The 23,027-nt window shown below is 38.1% G+C and overlaps 1 protein-coding gene across 1 annotated transcript; it reads left to right on the forward strand.

The window, feature by feature from the left end:
• Positions 1-19,758: 19,758 nt before the first annotated feature.
• LOC119242145 (olfactory receptor 7A17-like) lies at positions 19,759-20,616 on the forward strand. Its single transcript, XM_037507916.1, has 2 exons — positions 19,759-20,113; positions 20,399-20,616. Exons 1-2 carry the CDS (start codon positions 19,759-19,761, stop codon positions 20,614-20,616), a joined length of 573 nt encoding a protein of 190 aa, XP_037363813.1.
• The last annotated feature ends 2,411 nt before the right edge of the window (positions 20,617-23,027 follow it).

The raw sequence follows: 23,027 nt of genomic DNA on the forward strand, positions 1-23,027 counted from the left end.
ATTATGTTTATTCTTCCAATCCATGAGCAGGGGATATCATTCCATTTCTTTGTATCTTCTTCTGTTTCTTTTAACAGTGTTTTATAGTTTTCTTTGTATAGGTCCTTTACCTCTTTTGTTAGATTTATTCTCAAATACTTGATTTTTTTTTGTTTCAATAATAAAAGGGATGGTTTTTTTCATTTCTTCTTCATCAGATTTATTGTTTGTGTATAGGAAGGCTACTGACTTTTGCATGTTGATTTTGTATCCTGCCACTTTACTGAACTGATTGATGAGTTGAATTAGTTTTTCTGTGGACTTTTTGGGGTTCTCTATGTATATTATCATATCATCTGCAAATAGTGACAGTTTGACTTCTTCTTTTCCTATTTGGATTCCCTGGATGTCTTTCTCTTGTCTTATTGCTCTGGCTAGGACTTCCAGTATTATATTGAAAAGCAGTGGTGAGAGTGGACATCCTTGTCTTGTTCCAGATCTTAATGGAATTGCTTTCAGCTTTTCACCATTGAGAATGATACTGGCTGTTGGCTTGTCATAGATGGCCTTTATGATGTTGAGGTATGTTCCTTGTATCCCAAGAATTTCAAGGGCTTTTATCATGAATGGGTGTTGCACTTTGTCGAAAGCTTTCTCAGCATCTATTGATATTATCATATGGTTTTTATATTTCTTTTTGTTGATGTGTTGGATAACGTTGATTGATTTTCGGATGTTAAACCATCCTTGTGTCCCTGGAATGAATCCTACTTGGTCGTGGTGAATTATCTTATGGATACATTGTTGGATTCTGATAGCTAAAATTTTATTGAAGATTCTTGCAGTGTTCATTAGGGAGACTGGCCTGTAGTTTTCTTTGTGTGTGTGTGTGTGTGTGTGTGTTGTCCTTGTTCGGTTTTGGTATTAGTGTAATGTTGGCTTCATAGATCGTGTTTGGTATTATCCCTTCCTTCTCAATTTTTGAAAGAGTTTGTGAAGGATAGGCACTAATTCATTTCTGAATGTTTCGTAGAATTCATTTTTAAATCCATCAGGTCCTGGGCTTTTGTTTTTGTGGAGGTTTTTGATTACCATTTCAATTTCGCTGCTTGTAATTGGACTGTTTAGGTGTTCTATTTCTTCTTTATCTAGCTTTGGGTGATTGTAGAGTTGTAGGAATTTGTCCATCTCCTCTAGATTGTTGAACTTGTTTCCATATAACTGTTCATAGTAGTTACTGATTATTCTTTTGATTTCTGCTGTGTCCGTTGTGATTTATCCTCTTTCATTTATGATCCTGTTTATTTGTGCTTTCTCCCATTTTTCCTTTGTGATCCCGGCTAGGGGTTTGTCTATTTTGTTGATTTTATCGAAGAACCAGCTCTTGGTTTCATTGATCTTTTGGATTGTTTTTTTAGTTTCAATTTCATTTATTTCTGCTTTGGTTTTTATTATTTCTTTTCTTCTACTGGTTTTGGGTTTTTTGTTGTTGTTCTTTTTCTAGATCTTTGAGCTTCAAGATTAGGTTGTTTCTTTGAGTTCTTTCTTGTTCCTTGATGTGAGCTTCTATTGCTATATGTTTTCCTCTTATTACTGCTTTTGCTGCATCCCATACATTTAGGAAATTGGTGTCCTCCTTGTCATTCAATTCAAAGAATTTTTTTAATTTCTTCTTTCATCTCCTCGTTAGTCCAGTGGTCTTCCAGTAGTGTGGGTTTCAATCTCCATGAGGTAGGAGATTACCTTGCCTTCTTTTTATGGTTTATTTCTAGTTTGATGCCTTCATGGTCAGAAAAGTTGGTTGGTATGATTTCAATCTTGGTGTATCTGTTGATGTTTATCTTGTGTCCCAGTATGTGATCGATCCTGGAGAATGATTCCGTGTACGCTTGAGAAAAACGTGTACTCAGATATTTTTGGGTTTAGTGTTCTATAGATGTCTGTTAAGCCCAAGCTCTCTAGGTCCTTATTTAGAGCTTAGTGTCTTTCCTTATTTTTTTGTCTCATTGATCTATCCATTGTTGATAGTGGTGTTTTGAAGTCTCCCACTACGTATGTGTTTTCTCTGATGTCTGTTTACAGAGATGACAATAGTTGTCTTATATATTTTGTTGCTCCTTTGTTTGGTGAATATATGTTAATGAGTGTTATTTCTTCTGGAATTATTGTCCCCTTGATCATAATGTAGTGACCGTTGGGGGTCTCTTCATCTTTTTGAGTTTGAAATCTGTTTTATCTGATATGAGTATAGTTGTCCCTGCCTTCTTTTTTGGTCCATTTGCTTGTAGGATTGTTTTCCATCCTTTAACTTTGAGTCTATTTTTATCTTTTGTAGCTAAATGTGTTTCCTGGAGACAGCAAAGGGTTGGGTTTTGTTTCTTAATCCAGCCTGTAACTTTGTGTCTTTTTATTGAAGAGTTTAGTCCCTTTATATTTAGAGTTAGTATTGATATGTTAGCATCTGTATTTGCCATTGTGTTTGTCTTTCCTTTGATTTTATTTATTTATTCTTTTAATAACTTTCTTTGGCCTTTTTTTTTTGTTGTTATTCGTCCCTCTGAGGTTCTGGCTTTTAGGACTCCTTGTAGTATGTTTTGGAGTGGGGGTTTAGTCATAATAAAATTCCAGAGTTTCTGTTTGTCTGGGAAGGTCCTTATTCTTTCTTCATAGAGGAAGGAGAGCTTTGCGGGATAGAGTATTCTTGGTTGGCATCTGTTTTCTTGGAGTCTGTTGACTATGTCCTTCCACTCTCTCCTTGCCCGTAGTGTTTCTTCAGAGAAGTCTATTGGTTTTCCTTTGAATGTTATCTGTTCCTTCCCTCTTGTCAGCTTCATTATTTTTTCCTTGTCTTGGATTCTTGGGAGCTTTACTATTATGTGTCTTGCTGTATTTTTCCTTTCGTCATGGAAGTTTGGTGTTCTTCTTGCTTCTTGTATATTAATTTTCAGCTCCTTTTTCACGTTTGGGAAGTTCTCTTCAATTATTTCCTTGAATATTTTCTCTGTTCCTACATCTCTCTCCTCTCCTTCTAGGATTCCTATAACTCTTATATTTCCTTTCCTTATGGAGTCAGATAGTTCCTGAAGTCTTTCTTTGGTCTTTTTCCTTCATACTTTTCTTTCCTTTTCTGTTTTAGTTCTTTTTATTTCTGTGTCTTCAAGAGTACTTATTCGTTCTTCCATTTCATCTATTCTGCTTTCATTTCTTTCCCCAGAGTTCTTTAGCGCCTCCATTAATTCTTTGATCTCCTGCATTTCTTTTACTTCCCTCTTTAGGGACTCAATTTCATTCTTCTGATCATTAATTATTTTTCCTTATCATTGTTTTCCTTTATGACTTCTCAGTTTTTTAATCATGGCAATTTTAAATTCTCTTTCTGGAAGGCTCAGAAGTTCTTCCAAGTTACTGTTGTTGCAATCTGGTAGGTGGTTTTCTTTTCATTGTGTGCTCTTTTCCTGAGGAGTTGCTGGGTTGCCTGTGGTTTTTCTACTCCCTACTGCCTGTTTTCTAATTAGCCGTATTCCTTGGGACACTGTGTTGCTGGTACTGGCCGGCATCTTGGGCGAACTTCCCAGCTCACCTCTGGCTCCTCTGAGAGACTTCTGCCAGTTTCAAGCAGTCTTTACTGAAGAAAGGTCCCTGTTCTAAAATGCCAATGCGGGGGACACGCTCCCCCGCGCACCTGGCCTGCCCCGTGGGTGGTGCTACTCCCCTCTGGGCTTGGACTGCAGGCCAGAAGGGGCCTGGCTTGGGCGAGCCTCCCAGCTCACCTCTGGCTCCCTTGGGAGCCTTCTGCCGGTTTCAAACAGTCTCCACCAAAGAAAGGTCCCTGCTTCAAAATGCCGATGCAGGAACGCGCTCCCCTGCACCCCTGGTCTGCCCCAGCAGTGGGTGCCACTCCCCTCTGGGTTTGGACTGCAGACCAGAAGGGGCCTGGCCTGGGTGAGCCTCCTAGCTCACCTCTGGCTCCTCAGGGAGCCTTCTGCTTGTTTCAAACAGTCTCCACCAAAGAAAGGTCCCTGCTCCAAAATGCCGATGCAGGAACTGTAATAACCTCTATAGGAGACATATAAAAGAACAGTATTAAGGTCATCCATTGTATGTCTCCTTCCTGCTCAATTATCTCTTCAGCCTTTAAGATCAAGGAATAATTCCAAGAAAACCTGAATTCCTGCTTAGTCATGTGGTTCAGAAACATCAGTGTTGGGCCTCCTTGGGGGCGCAGGCAGTTAAGCACCGCATTGTGAAGCTGTGTGCAGCCAGCTGGCTGGTGAGAATCCCACATGGTGAAGCAGACCTCTCCTTTCTCACCCGCTGCTCCCCTCAGCACTGTATTTCTTCAGCCTGCCTGTTCTGTTCCCCACTCTGTTTCTGGTGAATCTTCTCACCCTCCCGTGCATCTTGCCTATACCCCAGTTCTTGTATAAAAATAAATAAATCTAAAAAAAAAAGAAAAAAAAAAACAGTGCTTCTTCATAAACACACATGTCCTAATTTCCTGGAAAGAAATATCAAAGCTATCACTTATTAATATAGTTTTCTGAACTACATTTGGATAACAGACCAACCAAGAATATTGATTCAACTATCAGATCGCATGCCAAAAATAAGAAAAGGCTGATAATTATAATTGATGTTTACTTTGATCCAATTACCTATTGTTGCATAATAAGCAGTCCTAAATCAAATACTTAATTATTGAATGGGATTTTATGGTAGGGTTTGTTCTGATCACTGTTTAGATACACATGAGTCTTCAGTGAGCTGTGAATCTCTACATTGTATCTCTATAGCTCATGCCTGACATGGGAGACTCTAGTGAACCTGCCTTGAAACAATTTATGTCAGTTTGTTCTAATTAATGTTAATATTATAATGTAGGAGGGAAAGTTTAATCCCCTTATTTTTATATTCATAAATGAAATTTTGTTTCCTACCCATTTGGAAGGTGGGTCTCCATCTCCTGATAAAATGTAACTCAGCTCATGATGCTCCGGATCCTCCCTGGATTCATGCGTTACTAGAATTTTTTCCTTTAAAATAATTTATTGGAATATAATGATGTTAAATAAAGTGAACATATTTAAAATATAAAATGTTCTGAAATAAAGGAACCATACCAAATGTAATTTTAATAAATGCATGGATTTGTTTATATATGATTCAAGAAAGTACACAAAAGATTTAGTGATTTCTGTTATGTTATATAATTGTATAAAAATTTAATCTCCCTGAGTCTCCATTTCCTTATTTTTTTAATTTAATTTAATTTTATATATTTTACATCATTTTTCATTTTTGCACAATGTGTGCATCTTCATCTTGGTTATATTCCCCATACAATTCCCACCCCCCTTATTTTGACGCTAGCCCCTCCTCCTCCCCCCCCCATAGTGTTTCTTTTATTTTTGATAAGATGATAAATCTAAATCAGATGGTTGTTATGGGGAATAACCAAAATATATTGATATGTTTGTTTGAGACTAAAAACTCATGGATAAGAAGTATATGTATGCAAATATGTGTCTGCATTTTTACATGATTTTTATTAAAATAAATACCTACATACACATACTTATATATGCACAAGGACTCATTAACATTCCCATATTCATGATGAAAGAAATTTGAAGGTTGGATAGAAATAAAAAGAATGATTGGCTGAGTTCACATGGAATAAAAAAATGTAGAAAACTAGACACAAGTAGTATGTAAAATAAATTAATGCAAATCAAAGCTTCCTATAGCAAAAAGAAAAGCCTATAGCAAAAAGACTGGAAACAAATGTGGTGATGGTACACATTAAAAAAAGGAACATTCATTTACCGGGCATGGCATGAACTGTACATTGTTTCAACCTTTATGGAAAACATATGGAGATATATTTCAAGTCTAAGAATGGAAATACCATATGATCTAGCTGTATCACTTTTAGGTATTTATCTGAAGAATATGAAAACACTAATATCAGGAGATTTATGCTCCCCCTATGTTAGTAGTGGCATTATTCACAAAAAGCAAGATATTCACAATAGCTAAGATATGGGATGAATCTAAGTGCCCATGGACAGATGACTGTATAAAGAAAGTGTGGAATATATACTCAATGGAATACTACTCAGCTATTTAAAAAGGTGAAAATTGACTTTTGGGTCACTCTGGATCTGGAGCTCTTGATGCTGTGAAAAAAGTCAGCAAATGAAAGACAAATGATGGTTCCACTCATTTATTGAATATTTATAATGAAAAAAATAGTAGAACATAACAAAAATAACTCTTAGATGCTGTAAATGATCATGGTTCCCAGCGGGGAGGGGCAGGAGGAGGAGAGTACAGAGGGGTAAGGTTATAGTGTCCTGGAGGCCAACAGCTTTGGTGGGCAAATGAAGCACATGCATCTGTTAGGTATGAAGTTGCACTCCCAGACTTTTGTAAATGAGTAGCAAATCACTAACATTTTGAAGAAAAAAATTAGACACAACAATTTAAACTATAACATGTGGCCCTAATTTGAATAATGAATTTTGTTTCATCTTAATGCCCTAAGGCCTCAAATTCAGAATTACATACAAATTTATCAATGGAGAATTCACTGTACCAGTTAATGGGAGCAAAACCTTAAAATGATTCTATATTTTTTCTTTTATTTAAGGTGAGATTTGGACACAGTTTGCCTTTGCCTAAGAGAAACTAAACAAATGAATTGAGAGGCATAAATTCAGTTTCTTCCAACAAAACTTTATTGGGTTAATATCTGTATAGTATTCCTTTTGCTGAACAAATTAACACAGTAGTGATTTAGAAAAAATTTATGATTTTACAGTATCAGAGGTCAGATGTGTGAAATTGTTTCAATGATTAAAATCAAGATGTCTGCCGAACTGAGTTCCTTTAGAAGATTTGGGAGAGAATCATTAACTTTCTTTTTTATATATATATAATTTTTTTTATTTTTATATTCCCATACAATTGTGACCCCCTTATTTTGACCCCAATCCCCCCAGCCCCCATAGAGTGTCTCTGGTTCATGGTTGTTTGTTGTTTTTGATTTTTACTTTCTTATGGTTATTCTTTTTCCTGGTTCCTTATTTAAGTTTTCTAGGAGAATCATTAACTTTCTTATTCCAATTCCTTTTATGGTCACAAGCATTCCTTGGCTCACTGTCCTTTCACCATCTTCAAAGCCAATAGGGTAGCATCTTTAAATTGCCCTATAATTTCAACTATTCTGTCTTCTTCCACACTTGGAAAGTCAGGCAGATGACATTAGTCACACAGGCAAAGTCATGGTCATACTTCTTAGAATAGTTGAGTAGCAAACATATCCATCTGCTAATTCAGGACCCCCTTACTATAAAAAAAATAACATTCAACATTTCTGTATATTAAGATGTTAACATCTTTTAGAGGTTCTTATTCTGCCAACTAGGAAGTCTTTTCAGAACTATAATATTTGATGTCACTCAATAGTCCTTATATAACATACTTGAACACAAAATTTACAGCAACTTCTGAAATGAGTGAATATGTGATTCTTTTTTTTTAAAGATTTTATTTATTCATTTCCACATGAAGAATTGGGGTGTAGGCCAGAGGCACAGGTGGTGAGAGGACTCACTAGAGACAGAGTGGGGAGCAGAACAGTCGGATCTACTGAAACACTGCTGAGGGGAACAGCAGGCGAGACAGGAGAGGTCTGCTGCATCATGTGGGTAGCTCCCTGGCTGAGGATGGAACCCAGGCTGCAGTAGTAATAGTGCTGACACTCAACCCCCAGGCCACCAGGGAGACCCAAAATATGTGATTCTTTCAAAATTACATGCAAAGACATTTTTGGCTCAGAAGACTGAAAAACTGCTGACAATTGACTGTAAGACACACCATATTGTCTTAGCTTTGATACTCAAGACCTACAATTTGAGCATCACCAGGCACTTGTTCAGTGCTTTAGAGTCTCTGGGCGCACCAGGACCTGGTGAACCAGAACCTGCGTTGGACCTAACAATTTTGTTAGTTCACGTGTGCATTGCAGATACAGGAGTGCTGGTCTGGAATATTTTTTTTCCTCACATTCTCTTGTTGACATATGCAACAGATAATTATTTGTATTGGGTTCTTTCACATGCACTGTTGGTGTTTAGCAGCATTCTCAGACATCGCCAAATATTCCAAGAGGTAAAATGATCCCTGGTTGGAAATCACTGGAGCTGAATTTGAAAGCTACAATCAACCTGGCTGAATTCCAGTCAACATTCATCCCTTAATTGGATTATAACTTTAGGCAAATCATTAAGCACCTTCAAGACCCCCCTTTTTTTTTAACAGAGAATGAATTTCATTATAGCACTACCTCAAAGAATGGACTTTTATATAAAATTAAACAATATAATTCTTATAAGGTCTAAGTTAATATTACAGGTCTAAGTTATATTATAAGGTCTAAGTTAATATTAATCTATACCTAAAATGTATAGATTTATATAAATGTCATACATATATTATAATTAACATTTTATAGTGAAGATCTAAATGACAGCTCTCAACTCATGACAGATGTTTGAAATTCCTAATTGTTTTGGCAAATGTGTCATGAAGTCAAGAAGTGTATCTTGCAAGGTTTTATATTAAAAGGAGCAAAGTTCACATAATGGGGCGGAGCAACATGGCGGAGAGGAGACGCTGCGAGTAAGATCTCCCATTAAAAAAAGTTAATAGGGAGGAAAAGCGGCAGGTCCCAGTGAGAACTGGGACACAGAAGATAAACGGGTGACTCCAGCAAACTACCTGAAGAAGAAAGGTGCCATAAAAGAGGACTAGAAGGGAGGAAAGCGCAGAACCCTGCTCCCCTCCCCCACCCACAGAGTCTTCTGACCAGCAGAGAGGAGGAAAAAAACCACACTAAAACGACCAACAAGAACAAACTATGCAGCAAGCGGGACTGTGAGTGGAAAGGAACTATTGCAGCCACCACACCCCGTGAACGGGAGCTGCGGAGAACCCTGCAGGATTCCCGCAGAGGTGAGCTCCGGGCGCCATTAAACAGAGACCCCGCCCCCCAGGAGGAGGCCAGGACCAGCACACAGCCCCGGGCCCCCCAGTAAGCTTGCACGGAAAAGCTGCGTGCTGGAAAAGCAAACGCGGATCGGGATCAGGATCGGGATCGCGCCGAAAAGCGGTGCACTGGAAAAGCAAAACGGATTGGGATCGGGATAGCGCGGAAAAGCAGCACGGTTGAAAAGCAAACGCGGATCGGGATCGCGGCTGCCCAGGTCCCCGCGCCTGCGACCTAGGCTTGCAGGGAGACGCGCGCGAAGACCCTCACTGAGGTGAAAGTCCCTCACTGAGTATCCAGGAACCAGGCACCCGGGCACAGGAGCGGGGTGCAAAAGACGCCATTCTGTGGACACTGAACTGGGCTACAGCCCGCGTCCTGGACCTGAGGGCTTTGGAACTGAGATCTGGAACACAAAATTCGGGGCGTGGGTTCTCCACGACGGTGGGGCACAAGGCAGACACAGCACCCCAAAGCCGTTGAGGTTTACCCTACCATTCCCGCTCTGTTTCCTGTCCCACGGGGTGAAAAAAAAAAAAACAGCTCCCCAAGGGCTCTAGGAGAGATCTCTGGCGCCACCTAGCGACTTGAAACCAGCAGAGGCTCCTGGAGGAGCCAGTGGCCAGCTGGGAAGTTAGCCCATGCCGGGCCCCTGCCGACCAGTAGTCTGAGCCCACAGTGGGAGCGAGTACCCAAAGTCGGGACAGACCAGGCGCGCAGAAGAGTGTGCCTGAGACTGGACACGCAGGGAGTGTGTCCTGCATTGCCATTTTAGAACAGGGATATTTCTTCAGTAAAGACTGCCTGCAGAAGGCTCCCTCAGGAGCCAGAGGTGAGCCGGGGAAGTTCGCCCACACCAGAACACCTCTGGCCTGCAGTCCAAGCCCAGAGGGGGAGAGGGAAGCCACCGCCGGGGCAGACCAGGAGCACAGGGGAGTGTGTCCCCATATCGGCATTTTAGAACACGGACCTTTCTTCAGTAAAGACTGCTTGAAAGTGACAGATGGCTTCCGGAGGAGCCAGAGGGGAGCAGAAAAGCTCACCCAAGATGCCGGCCAGTCCCAGCAACACAGTGTCCCAATGCATAAGGCAAATTAGAAAACAGACAGTAGGGAGTAGAAGAACCACACGCAACATAGCAACTCCTCAGTGAAGAAGCACACCACAAAAAGAAAACTAGCCCCCAGATTGTAACGACAGTAACTTGGAAGAACTTCTGAGCCTTCCAGAAAGAGAATTTAAAATTGCCATGATTAAAAAAATGACAGAACTCATAAAGGAAAACAATGATAAGGGAAAAATAATGAACGATCAGAAGAATAAAATTGAGTCCCTAAAGAGGGAAGTAAAAGAAATGCAGGAGATCAAAGAATTAATGGAAGAACTAAAGAATTCTGGGAAAAGCAATGACAGCAGAATAGATGAAATGGAAGAATGAATAAGTTCTCTTGAAGACACAGAAATAAAAAGAACCAAAACAGAAAAGGAAAGAGAAGTATGAAGGAAAAAGAACGAAGAAAGACTTCGGGAACTATCGGACACCATGAGGAAAGGAAATATAAGAGTTATAGAAATACCAGAAGGAGAGGAGAGAGATGTAGGAACAGAGAACATATTCCAGGAGATAATTGAAGAGAACTTCCCAAATGTGAAGAAGGAGCTGAAAATTGATATACAAGAAGCAAGAAAAACACCAAACTTCCATGATGAAAGGAAAAATACAGCAAGACACATAATAGTGAAGCTCCCAAGAATGCAGGACAAGGAAAAAATAATGAAGCTGACAAGAGGGAAGAAACAAATAACATTCAAAGGAAAACCAATCAGGCCGACATCAGACTTCTCTGAAGAAACACTACGGGCAAGGAGAGAGTGGAAGGACATAGTCAACAGACTCCAAGAAAACAGATGCCAAGCAAGAATTCTCTATCCCGCAAAGCTTTCCTTCCTCTATGAAGAAAGAATAAGGACCTTCCCAGACAAACAGAAACTATGGAACTTCATTACCAATAAACCCCCACTCCAAAAAATACTACAAGGAGTCCTAAAGCCAGAACCTCAGAGGGACGAATAACAACGAAAGAAGGCAAGGAAAAAAAAAGATATTAAAAGAATAAATAAAATCAAAGGAAAGACAAACACAATAGCAAATACAGATGTTAACATATCAATATTAACCCTAAATGTAAATGGACTAAACTCTTCAATAAAAAGACACAGAGTTGCAGCCTGGATTAAGAAACAAAACCCAAACTTCTGCTGTCTCCAGGAAACACATTTAGCTACAAAAGATAAAAATAGACTCAAAGTTAAAGGATGGAAAACAAACCTACAAGCAAATGGACCAAAAAAGAAAGCAGGAACAGCTATTCTTATATCAGATAAAACAGATTTCAAACTCAAAAAAATAAAAAGGGATCCCAACGGTCACTACATTATGATCAAAGGGACAATACTTCAAGAAGAAATAACACTAATTAACATATACTCACCAAACGAAGGAGCACCAAAATATATCAGACAACTGTTGTCCTCTCTGAAAACAGACATCAGAGAAAACACATATGTAGTGGGAGACTTCAACACACCACTATAAACAATGGATAGATCAACAAGACAAAAAATAAGTAAAGAAACTAAAGCTCTAAATAAGGACCTAGAGCATTTGGGCTTAACAGACATATATAGAACACTAAACCCCCAAAAAATGGAGTACACATTTTTCTCAAGTGCACACGGATCATTCTCCAGGATCGATCACATACTGGGGCACAAGACAAACATCAACAGATACACCAACATTGAAATAATACCAACCATCTTTTCTGACCATGAAGGCATCAAGCTAGAAATAAACCATAAAAAGAAGGCCAGGAACTTTCCTACCTCATGGAGACTAAAAACCACACTACTGGAAGACCACTGGACTAACGAGGAGATCAAAGAGGAAATTAAAAAATTCTTTGAATTGAATGACAAGGAGGACACCAATATCCTAAATGTATGGGATGCAGCAAAAGCAGTAATAAGAGGAAAATATATAGCAATAGAAGCTCACATCAAAAAACAAGAAAGAACTCAAAGAAACAACCTAATCTCGAAGCTCAAAGATCTAGAAAAAGAACAACAAAAAAACCCCAAAACCAGTAGAAGGAAAGAAATAATAAAAACCAACGCAGAAATAAATGAAATTGAAACTAAAAAACAATCCAAAAGATTAATGAAACCAAGAGCTGGTTCTTCGAAAAAATCAATAAAATAGACAAACCCCTAGCCAGGATCACAAAGGAAAAAAGGGAGAAAGCACAAATAAACAGGATCAGAAATGAAAGAGGAGAAATCACAACGGACACAGCAGAAATTAAAAGAATAATCAGTAACTACTATGAAGAGTTGTATGGAAACAAGTTCAACAATCTAGAGGAGATGGACAAATTCCTACAACTCTACAATCACCCAAAGCTAGATAAAGAAGAAATAGAACACCTAAACAGACCAATTTCAAGCAGCAAAATTGAAATGGTAATCAAAAACCTCCCCAAAAACAAAAGCCCAGGACCTGATGGATTTACAAACGAATTCTACCAAACATTCAGAGATGAATTAGTGCCTATCCTTCACAAACTCTTCCAAAAAATTGAGAAGAAAGAGACAATACCAAACATGTTCTATGAAGCCAACATCACACTAATACCAAAACCGAATAAGGACAACACAAAAAAGGAAAACTACAGGCCAATCTCCCTAATGAACACTGATGCAAAAATCCTCAACAAAATTTTAGCTATCAGAATCCAACAATGTATCCATAAGATAATTCACCACGACCAAGTAGGATTCATTCCAGGGACACAAGGATGGTTTAACATCCGAAAATCAATCAATGTTATCCAACACATCAACAAAAAGAAATATAAAAACCATATGATAATATCAATAGATGCTGAGAAAGCTTTCGACAAAGTGCAACACCCATTCATGATAAAAGCCCTTGAAATTCTTGGGATACAAGGAACATACCTCAACATCATAAAGGCCATCTATGACAAGCCAACAGCCAGTATCATTCTCAATGGTGAAAAGCTGAAAGCAATTCCATTAAGATCTGGAACAAGACAAGGATGCCCACTCTCACCACTGCTTTTAAATATAATACTGGAAGTCCTAGCCAGAGCAATAAGAAAAGAGAAAGACATCCAAGGAATCCAAATAGGAAAAGAAGAAGTCAAACTATCACTACTTGCAGATGATATGATAATATACATAGAGAACCCCAAAAACTCCACAGAAAAACTAATTCAACTCATCAATCAGTTCAGTAAAGTGGCAGGATACAAAATCAACACACAAAAGTCAGTAGCCTTCCTATACACAAACAATAAATCTGAAGGAGAAGAAATCAAAAATACCATCCCTTTTATTATTGAAACAAAAAAATCAACTATTTGGGAATAAATCTAACAAAAGAGGTAAAGGACCTATACAAAGAAAACTATAAAACACTGTTAAAAGAAATAGAAGAAGACACAAAGAAATGGAAAGACATCCCCTGCTCATGGATTGGAAGAATAAACATTATTAAAATGGCCATCCTCCCAAAAGCAATATACAGATTCAATGCTATTCCAATCAAAATTTCTATGTCATTCTTCAAAGAAATAGAACAATTATTGATGAAATTCCTATCGAATCACAAAAAACCCCGAATTGCCAAAGCTCTCCTGAAAAAAAAAAGAAGGGAATGGAGGCATCATACTCCCAGACTTCAAACTATACTACAAAGCCATAATCATCAAAACTGCATGGTATTGGAACAAGAACAGACATACAGACCAATGGAATTGAATAGAAAATCCAGAAATAAACCCACAGGTTTATGGTCAACTAATCTTTGACAAAGGAGCAAAGACTATGCATTGGAGCAAAGAAAGTTTGTTCAATAAATGGTGCTGGGAAAACTGGGTTGCTACATGCAAAAGAATGAAGCTTGACCACTACCTCACACCATACACAAAAATCAACTCAAAATGGATTAAAGAACTAGACATAAGACCTGAAACCATAAAATAAATAGAAGGAAATATAGGCGAAACACTACGTGATTTGCACATCAAAGACATCTTTACAGATACATCACCCAAAGCAGTGATAGTGAAGGCAAAGATAAACAGCTGGGACTACATCAAATTAAAGAGCTTCTGCACAGCAAAAGAGACAATAACCAAAACAAAGAGAAACCCCACTGACTGTGAGAACATTTTTGCACACAACACTAATGATAAAGGACTGATCACAAAAATCTGCAAAGAGCTGATGAGATCAACAACAACAAAGAAAATAACCCAGTCAAAAAATGGGCAGAAGAGCTAAAAAGAAACTTCTCTGAAGAGGAAATGCAAATGGCCAACAGGCATATGAAAAAATGTTCAACATCACTTGTAATCAGGGAAATGCAAATCAAAACTACCATGAGATACCATCTTACACCAGTGAGAATGGCACATATTAAAAAAACTAGCAACAGCAAATGTTGGCGAGGGTGTGGAGAAAAAGGAACTCTCCTGCAGTGTTGGTGGGAGTGCAAACTGGTCCAACCACTATGGAGAGCTGTGTGGAGATTTCTTGACCTACTAAACATAGAGCTTCCATAGGATCCAGCAATTCTACTCCTAGGTATTTACCCAAAGGACACAGAAACATCCATTCCAAAGAGCACCTGCACACCTATATTTATAGCAGCACTGTTTAGAATAGCTAAGCTTTGGAAACAGCCCAAATGCCCAAAAATAGATGACTGGATCAAGAAGATGTGGTACATATATACCATGGAATATTACTCAGCATTCAAAAAAGATAAACACGTGCAATTTGCAGCAACATGGATGGCACTGGAAGGGATCATGCTCAGTGAAATAAGCCAAAAAGATAAAGAAAAATACCGGATGGTCTCACTCATAGCAGGAATCTAGGAAACTTAAATAAGGGACTAGGAAAATGAATAACTATAAGAAAGTGATCAACAAAAACTATGAACCAGAGACACTTTTTGGGGGGTGGGGGCAGGAGGGGAGGGATTGGGGTCAGAATGGGGGGGTTGCAATTGTATGGGGAATATAAAAATAAAATTTATTATAAAAAAAATAAAGAATTATGATTTAAGTTAAAAAATAATAATAAAAAAATAAAAGGAGCAAAGTTCTCTCCCTTTTTGAAGACAGAATCCCAATTTCCTGGTGTTTTTATGGCCATAGCCCCTCCACAAATGCTTTGATGTGCCAAGGACCTTGTTCTGACAGGATATTCAGTCTTAAACTTCGTAGGAAACTTTAATTCAGGGATATCATTGGTACTGAAAGGTTAGACCACTGGAAGGGAAGTGGTTTGTGGAGAAGGAATAATAAAAACTGTATTTACTTAACTTCAAATGTGGTCTTTGGGGATCAACAATCATTGGAAAAAGTTTCCTTTCTGTCTAGAACAGTGACCCACAGGGAAATCATGTACCTAGTAGTAGGAGTAGCAAGAGGGAAATGTAGATAATGAGCATATATAGGCAACCGTCTCATCCTCTGCAATTTCTGTTTCTACAATCTCAGGTGGACTGGACACGGTCCACTGTTTCTTACTTGGGACCGCAGTCAGTCTCTGTCATCAACCTTCCTGGGAGGAATTAGTCTTCCACCAGAGAACTTCCTCACAGAGCCCACTGCCAGGTGAATCTGAGAGTCAGGTGAGTTGGTCAGGAACAATCCAGGGAGACAGAAGCCAAGAACTTTTAAATGGCATCACCTGAGACACCAGTCTAGGCCAGAGACAAGAAGTCACTGTCATTTTTTGCTGGTTAATTATTTTATATCTTTATAATGTTAAAAATGGAAGTTTGAGTCAATTTTAGAATATTTTCATTAGCTCAAAAGAATTTCCCTATACTTTCGCTATCCCTTTTCCCTTCACCCCTTTCCTCCAGGCACTGAGCAACCATTTATTTTGTGTGTGATTTCCCAATTCTTGATATTTCATGTGAATATGAGAATATATGGTCCATTGTGATTAGTTTCTTTCACTTAATATTTCCAAGGTTCATCTACATTATAGTATGCATCACTACTTCCTTTCTTTTTTGAATCAAATAATATTTCATTGTCTGATTATTTCATTTCATTTGTCCATTTATCCACTGACGGACATTTGGGTTGTTTGCGTCTTTTGTCAATGGTGAATGGTGCTGCTGCATGTATTCGTTACCACTTTTACAGGAACTATCTGTATTTGATTCTTTTGGGTATATGCCTGAGAGTTCAATTGCTGGGCCGTGTGGTGACAAGGCTTCATCATTTAAGGGACTGCCTGTTTTCCAATGTGTTTGCATCAACTTGCTTCCCCACTGGCAGGGTGAGTGGCTCTGAATTCTCCACATCCTCTCCACAACCAGTTAGTATCTGATTTTTTAATTCTAGCCATCCTAATGGGTGTGGAGTGTATTCCTTAATATTCTTTTGGTTTTCATTTTCCTGGTGACCATGGTATTGAATATCTTTTCATGGGCTTACTGCCAAATTATACATCTTCTATCAAGAAGTATTTATTCAGATCCTTTCCTCATTTTATAATTGGGCTATTTTGTCTTTTTGTATTAAATTATAAGATTTTTACATACTATAAATAAAAATGAAATGCCTAATCAGATGATGTAATTTGTAATGTTTTCGCACATTCTGTGGGATATCTAACTTTCTTGATGGTCTATTTTAATACACAAATTTTTAAATTTTGGCAAAATCTAAATTATCCATTTTTTTCTTTTGTTGCTCATGCTCTTGGTATCATATTTCACGTTCTTTTTAATTACTGTATTTTTATTTATAGATCTTTGCCAATTTAATCTTGAATTAAATACCTATATTAACAAGGTTGACTTATTACCTTTTATATTCTCCTTCTGAATTCAATCTCATATTTTTAATTAATTTCACTTAATAGTTTCTTGAATCCACTATATTTAACCTGGTTTTATTTTACCTGCCATTCCTTTTCTTTCATTAATTTTAATTTTCTTAAAATGTTTTTATTTAAATGTACACATTTATGAAGAAAACACTTGAGGTCTCTGATTGTTTGGATCTTACATTATAATGGCAAAAGGAGAGAACAATGAAGTAGATGCATGTATGACATAATATTCTCAGAGATAAATCTTATGATGACAGGGAATATATGGTGGCTGGTGCAGAATTCCAGAACAACATTTGGGGAAGCCTTTCCATGTAAATCAATGAGTAGAACTAAGATAGAGTGAACCCACTGAATGCATCTTAAAAGATCAAAACTCATTGACCAAGAATAACAAAGAAAAGTGGATCACAAAGAGAAATGAGAAAAAGTTCACCCTTAATATCACTATAAGATCACATAAAAACGAGTGTGATGAAACAAATTTGTAGTAGGTAAATGCACAACAATCACACAAGGGGCCTGAGGTAGATACCACGATGACCCAAGTTAAACGATTTAAAGGTGCAGTGAATATGGGTTCTCTCCTTACATTGTTATCTAGCCTGCATGCACACACAAACACAAAAGCACACATAAATCCCATCCCCTAGGCACACACATATAACTAAACCAATTTGATATGTACCCTTATTGTGTATGATGTACTCTGATATCCTGTACCTTTTTTTTTCCTATTTAATTCTTACAAATCATTGTCTGACACCTATGGGTATTGATTTCAGAATATGAAAACATTTCTCTAGCCTGTCCGCCATACCAAAGTTAGTGTTTTCCTGCTTTTGTTCTTTATTTAATCATTGATAATTTCTCTGAGAACACATTCCTTTGTGCAGTGTGTACTCAGCTACTACTTACAATCAAACTAAATCTAATGGGGCAGTAAAGACTGTAAGTACATGCTCCAAGGTACTTACAGTCTAATGAGAAAAAAACCACAGAATTAAATAAAAATTCCACAATGATGGCCCTATAGCTAAAGTATCAGAGGAAGTGGCCTTTCCCTGTGATAATATTTAAAAAAGAAGTTTCATGAAGATGAACCAAGAAATCTGAAACAGGAGAGGGAGTTTTGAAGATGAAGAGCAAGTAACAAATTCCAAACGGGGCAGCTAGAGGGTCTCCAAGCAGAGAGTAGTGGGTGGTGTATAATGGTGCTGAGTGTTGAAACAGTGATACCCGGTGAAGCTGCAAGTCAAGTTGAATGTTCTTGACATTAATGTGGGTGAGGCAAGGCAGCAGGTGGGGGAATCTGGCAGAAAGTTCACAAAGGGTTGGGCCTCATACTTTAAGCCTCAGGATTTTGGCTTCATTCTTCACTGGGTAGTCACTTGAAGGAGTTTAAGATAGAGAATTCAAAGATTAACTTCATGCCATAGAAAGATCTCTCTGGAACACTGTGAAGATTGAGCTGCAGGGGTGCCAGTGATGATAGATGGAAGAGATGACAAGGAGCTGAACTAAAGCTATGGGATTTGGAAGAAATATTGGCCGAGAAGAAATATTGGCCTCATCAATCACAAGTGACAACTGTTCATTTACTGGCAGGAAGGAACTATGTCAAGCTGTTAGCATGTAATGATTAAATCTGTCGACCAATCTAGGAGAGTGGATATAGCTATCTGACTCTTATAGGTGAGGATTTATTATATAGAGTCATTCAACTGACTTCTTCAAATTTAAAAAGATAATAGGTGGTGGATCTGAGACTCACAACTTGGATACTGATTCCAAATGTTTTGAAATAAATATCATAAAAGGAAAAGTCTTTTTCTAAAATCCCCTCTAAAGTTGTACGTTGTGTACTGGGTTTTTTTAATCATAGATTTGTTCCCTTTGCCCTGATCTCTAGTGGGATGTTCTTTAATAAGGTGTCTTGACATGATAAATACATCATCTTTCGTCTTTTAATAAATTGCTTTGTGGTTTTATTAGTTATCTGGTGATCAAGGAGATGTAATTGAGACATTGGAATTCTGCCAGAACAGAGAACACTTTCTCCTCGTCACAGTCTCTTGGGGAACATTTGAGTTTTTTCCATCTTGTTCATCTGATAGAAATTTAAATATTGGAAACAAGTACCTTCCCTGGGGCATTTTCACTGCCACACACTTTCCCAGATAATCCTGCATCTGACTCCTTGCCTTCCTTCATCTCTTCTCAAATGTCACCTTACCTATGTCTTGCCTGAATACAGAGTAAAAATTATCATTTCCATCCTCTCTCACCTTTATACATATTTTCTTTTTCTTTGTAGCACCTGCCATCATCTGACATAGTATGAATTTGTGACTTTCTCCATCATGGGATTATAGAGATTTTTGTTGCTCAGATTCTATGTTATTTGCCTAAAAGATGGTCAGTATTCAATTTACAATCCTCAAATACATGAAAGTTATTCTCATTAAACATTAAGGATGTATAACCTCTTGGGGAAAATCTTCAGAGTACTACAGGATTCCTAATCAGAAATGGCACAGAGATCCCTTTAAGAGGATAACAGTGATACAAAAAACATACATGTTGATTTCTTATCTTGAGATATAGATATGTGTATCACCAATTTTGCACAAATTAATTATTCTATTTTTCTCTTTCCTCATAGTAACCTCTACCACATGGAAACTGACAACAATACACAAATTTCAAAATTTTTTCTCCTGGGATTATCAAAGGAACCAGAAATGCAGCCCCTCATATTTGGTCTTTTCCTCTCCATGTACATGAGCACTGTGTTTGGAAATCTGCTCATCATCCTGGCTGTCAGTCTAGACCCCCACCTCCACACACCCATGTACTTCTTCCTTTCCAACCTGTCCTTGGTAGACATCTGCTTCACTTCCACCACAATCCCCAAGATGCTGCTGAATATCCAGACGCAGAGCAAAGTCATAACCTACGAATGCTGTATCACCCAAATGTATTTTTTTGTACTCTTTGCAGGATTGGATGACTTTCTCCTATCTGTGATGGCCTATGACCGGTATGTGGCCATCTGCCATCCCCTGCACTACATGGTCATCATGAACCGCCAGCTCTGTGGACTGCTGGTTCTGGTGTCCTGGCTCATGAGTGCCCTGTACTCCTTGTTACAAAGTTTAATGGTGTTGCGACTGTCGTTCTGTAAAACTTTGGAAATCCCACACTATTTCTGTGAACTCAATCAAGTGGTCCAACTTTCATGTTCTGACCCCCTCATCTATGACATAGTGATGTATTTTGCTGCTGGGCTGCTGGGTGGTGGTCCCCTTGCTGGAATCCTTTACTCCTACTCTAAGATAATTTCCTCCATACGTGGAATATCATCAGCTCAAGGGAAGTCAAAGGCAATTTCCACCTGTGCCTCACATCTCATAGTTGTCTTCTTATTTTATTGTACAAGTGTAGGAGTGTACCTCACCTCTGCTGCTTCCCACAGCTCATACTCCAGTGCAACAGCCTCGGTGATGTACACCGTGGTCACACCCATGCTGAACCCCTTCATCTACAGTCTGAGGAACAAAGACATAAAGAGGGCCCTGAAAGCATTCTTCTTTAGGGGGTCAGCTGTAAAGGACCAATTGTCCTGGGGCTGAAGAAGCATTTGATGGTAGTGATCTGAGTCTCAGAAACAGAAACTGTGATAATCTGTTCAGACTATGATAGTAGCACTTGCTCTTATTTAATTCCTGAAATTTGCATCCTTTGATTTCAACTTCTTTATACAATAAGTAAATCATGTGATTAAGTTTTCTACTCTGATCCATGCAGTTTTTCCTTTTGTACATTTCTATTCCCATATTTTTTTATCTTGATCATAAAATCTTATAACTACTCATTTCTTTCATGAAATGAATGGGATTTTTTAAAGCAATTTCTTCTTTAATGATATACATCATTCTCAGTAATTTTTTAAAATTTATTTATTTATTTATTTATTTATTTTTTATATTCCCCATACAATTGCAACCCCCTTATTTTCACCCCAATCCCTCCTTTCCCTGCCCCCCATAGTGTGTCTCTGGTTCATAGTTGTTGGTTGATTTTGATTTTTTTCTTTCTTATAGTTATTCTATTTCCTGGTCCCTTATTTAGACTTTCTAGATTCCTGCTATGAGTGAGACCATCCGGTATTTTTCTTTTTCTTTCTGGCTTATTTCGCTGAGTATGATCCCTTCCAGCTCCATCCATGTTGCTGTAAATTGCATGTGTTTATCTTTTTTGATTGCTGAGTAATATTCCATGGTGTATATGTACCACATCTTCTTGATCCAGTCATCTATTTTGGGGCATTTGGGTTGTTTCCAAAGCTTATCTATTGTAAATAGTGCTGCTATAAACATAGGGGTGCACCTGCTCTTTGGAAAAATGGGCAGAAGAGCTAAAAAGAAATTTCTCCAAAGAGGAAATGCAAATGGCCAACAGGCATATGAAAAAATGTTCAACATCACTTGTAATCAGGGAAATGCAAAACCACAATGAGATGCCATCTCACACCAGTGAGAATGGCACATATTAAAAAAAGTAGGAGCAACAAATGTTGGCAAGGATGTGGAGAAAAAGGAACTCTCCTGCGCTGCTGGTGGGAGTGCAAACTGGTCCAACCACTATGGAAAGCTGTGTGGAGATTCCTCAACCTACTAAAGATAGAGCTTCCATATAACCCAACAATTCCACTCCTACATATTTACCCAAAGGACACATTCTCAGTAATTTTTGCTCCAGTTTTCCTGACGGGATAGGCCTGAGTGGCATTACTCATATGGGAAAAATCCTGAGATTGGCGACTGTAATTCCATTTTCAGAGAAAACACAGGCCACACTTTTCACTTTGGGTCCATCAACATCACTTTATGTTTCATTTCTAGTTACTCTTCCTGATAATATAGACTTTAACATGTTACTATGTCTTATTATAGGTGTTCTGTTTTTATTTTGTTACTCAGTTCAGTGTCCAAAATGCCTACCATAATCACTGGCAAAAACTATCAACTGTGCCTCTTGGGAGTCTTCATGAAAAGCCAAATCTGAACAGATTAATTGAAAATCATTTTAGCGTCAGAGATAGTTTCAAATATGAGCAAATAATATTTAAAATCACACTTTATTATGACACAAATATTTATTTTTCATAAAATACAATACATCTATTATTTGAAGTATGAAATATTGGAGTCCATGTGTGAGGGGTTCATATATTGAAAGATTGGCTGGTGTAGTTTATACCTGTTACTGAATGATATTCCTGTTTCTGCATGAAAAATTGCAGCTCTGCCTATAAATATGACTCCTCTACTACTCTAAATAATGTATCTTCCCTTAAATATTTCAATACCACTAAAGAGACAGTAGACAAAATCAGTACCACTGATTATATATTTTCTTCATGCTCAGATGTATCCTCAATATTCATGATAAAGGATGACTCACAAGAGAGCTTGAATTTCTGCCCAGTTTGTGATTCAGGGTCACCAGGGTCCATTCAGCACAAAGATGTATTCCTTCTTACCTTGCAAGTTTACTGGAATGGAACTTCAACACAGCCACTTGTTAATGAAGTTATCTGAAAAAAAACGGAATAACAATGATTGTGAGTGCTGTCTTCATGAGTGTTTTTCATTTAAAACAAACCAGAAATAAGCAGTATATCATTACAATGGCCATCAATTTTAGTCTTTAATTACTGTTCCAGTTAGCTATTGCTGCATAACTGGCCATCTGTCCCATCTATCCTGAACTCACTGGTGTAGTACCCCTGGCTAGGAATGTCTGCCATGCTCACTTGGGGACAAATCACTCACAGAGAGTTTCATACACATTTTCCTCAGCAAGACCCTTATTTAAGGCTGAGCCAACTCTGATGATTCTGGGAAGGATCACCAAATTGCACTTAAGAAACCAGTGGGGAAATCTGAGAAAAAAGATTTATTAAATTCAGGACCTGGAGTGCAGACAGCCCGGCGCCTAGATTGTGTCTTTTTTTAGGCCTCAGAAGTAGGATAGTTAG

Source organism: Talpa occidentalis, unplaced genomic scaffold (genome assembly GCF_014898055.3).
Source record: "Talpa occidentalis isolate TD23 unplaced genomic scaffold, MPIMG_talOcc4v2.1 talOcc4.12, whole genome shotgun sequence".
In the NCBI taxonomy this organism is placed as follows: Eukaryota; Metazoa; Chordata; class Mammalia; order Eulipotyphla; family Talpidae; genus Talpa; species Talpa occidentalis.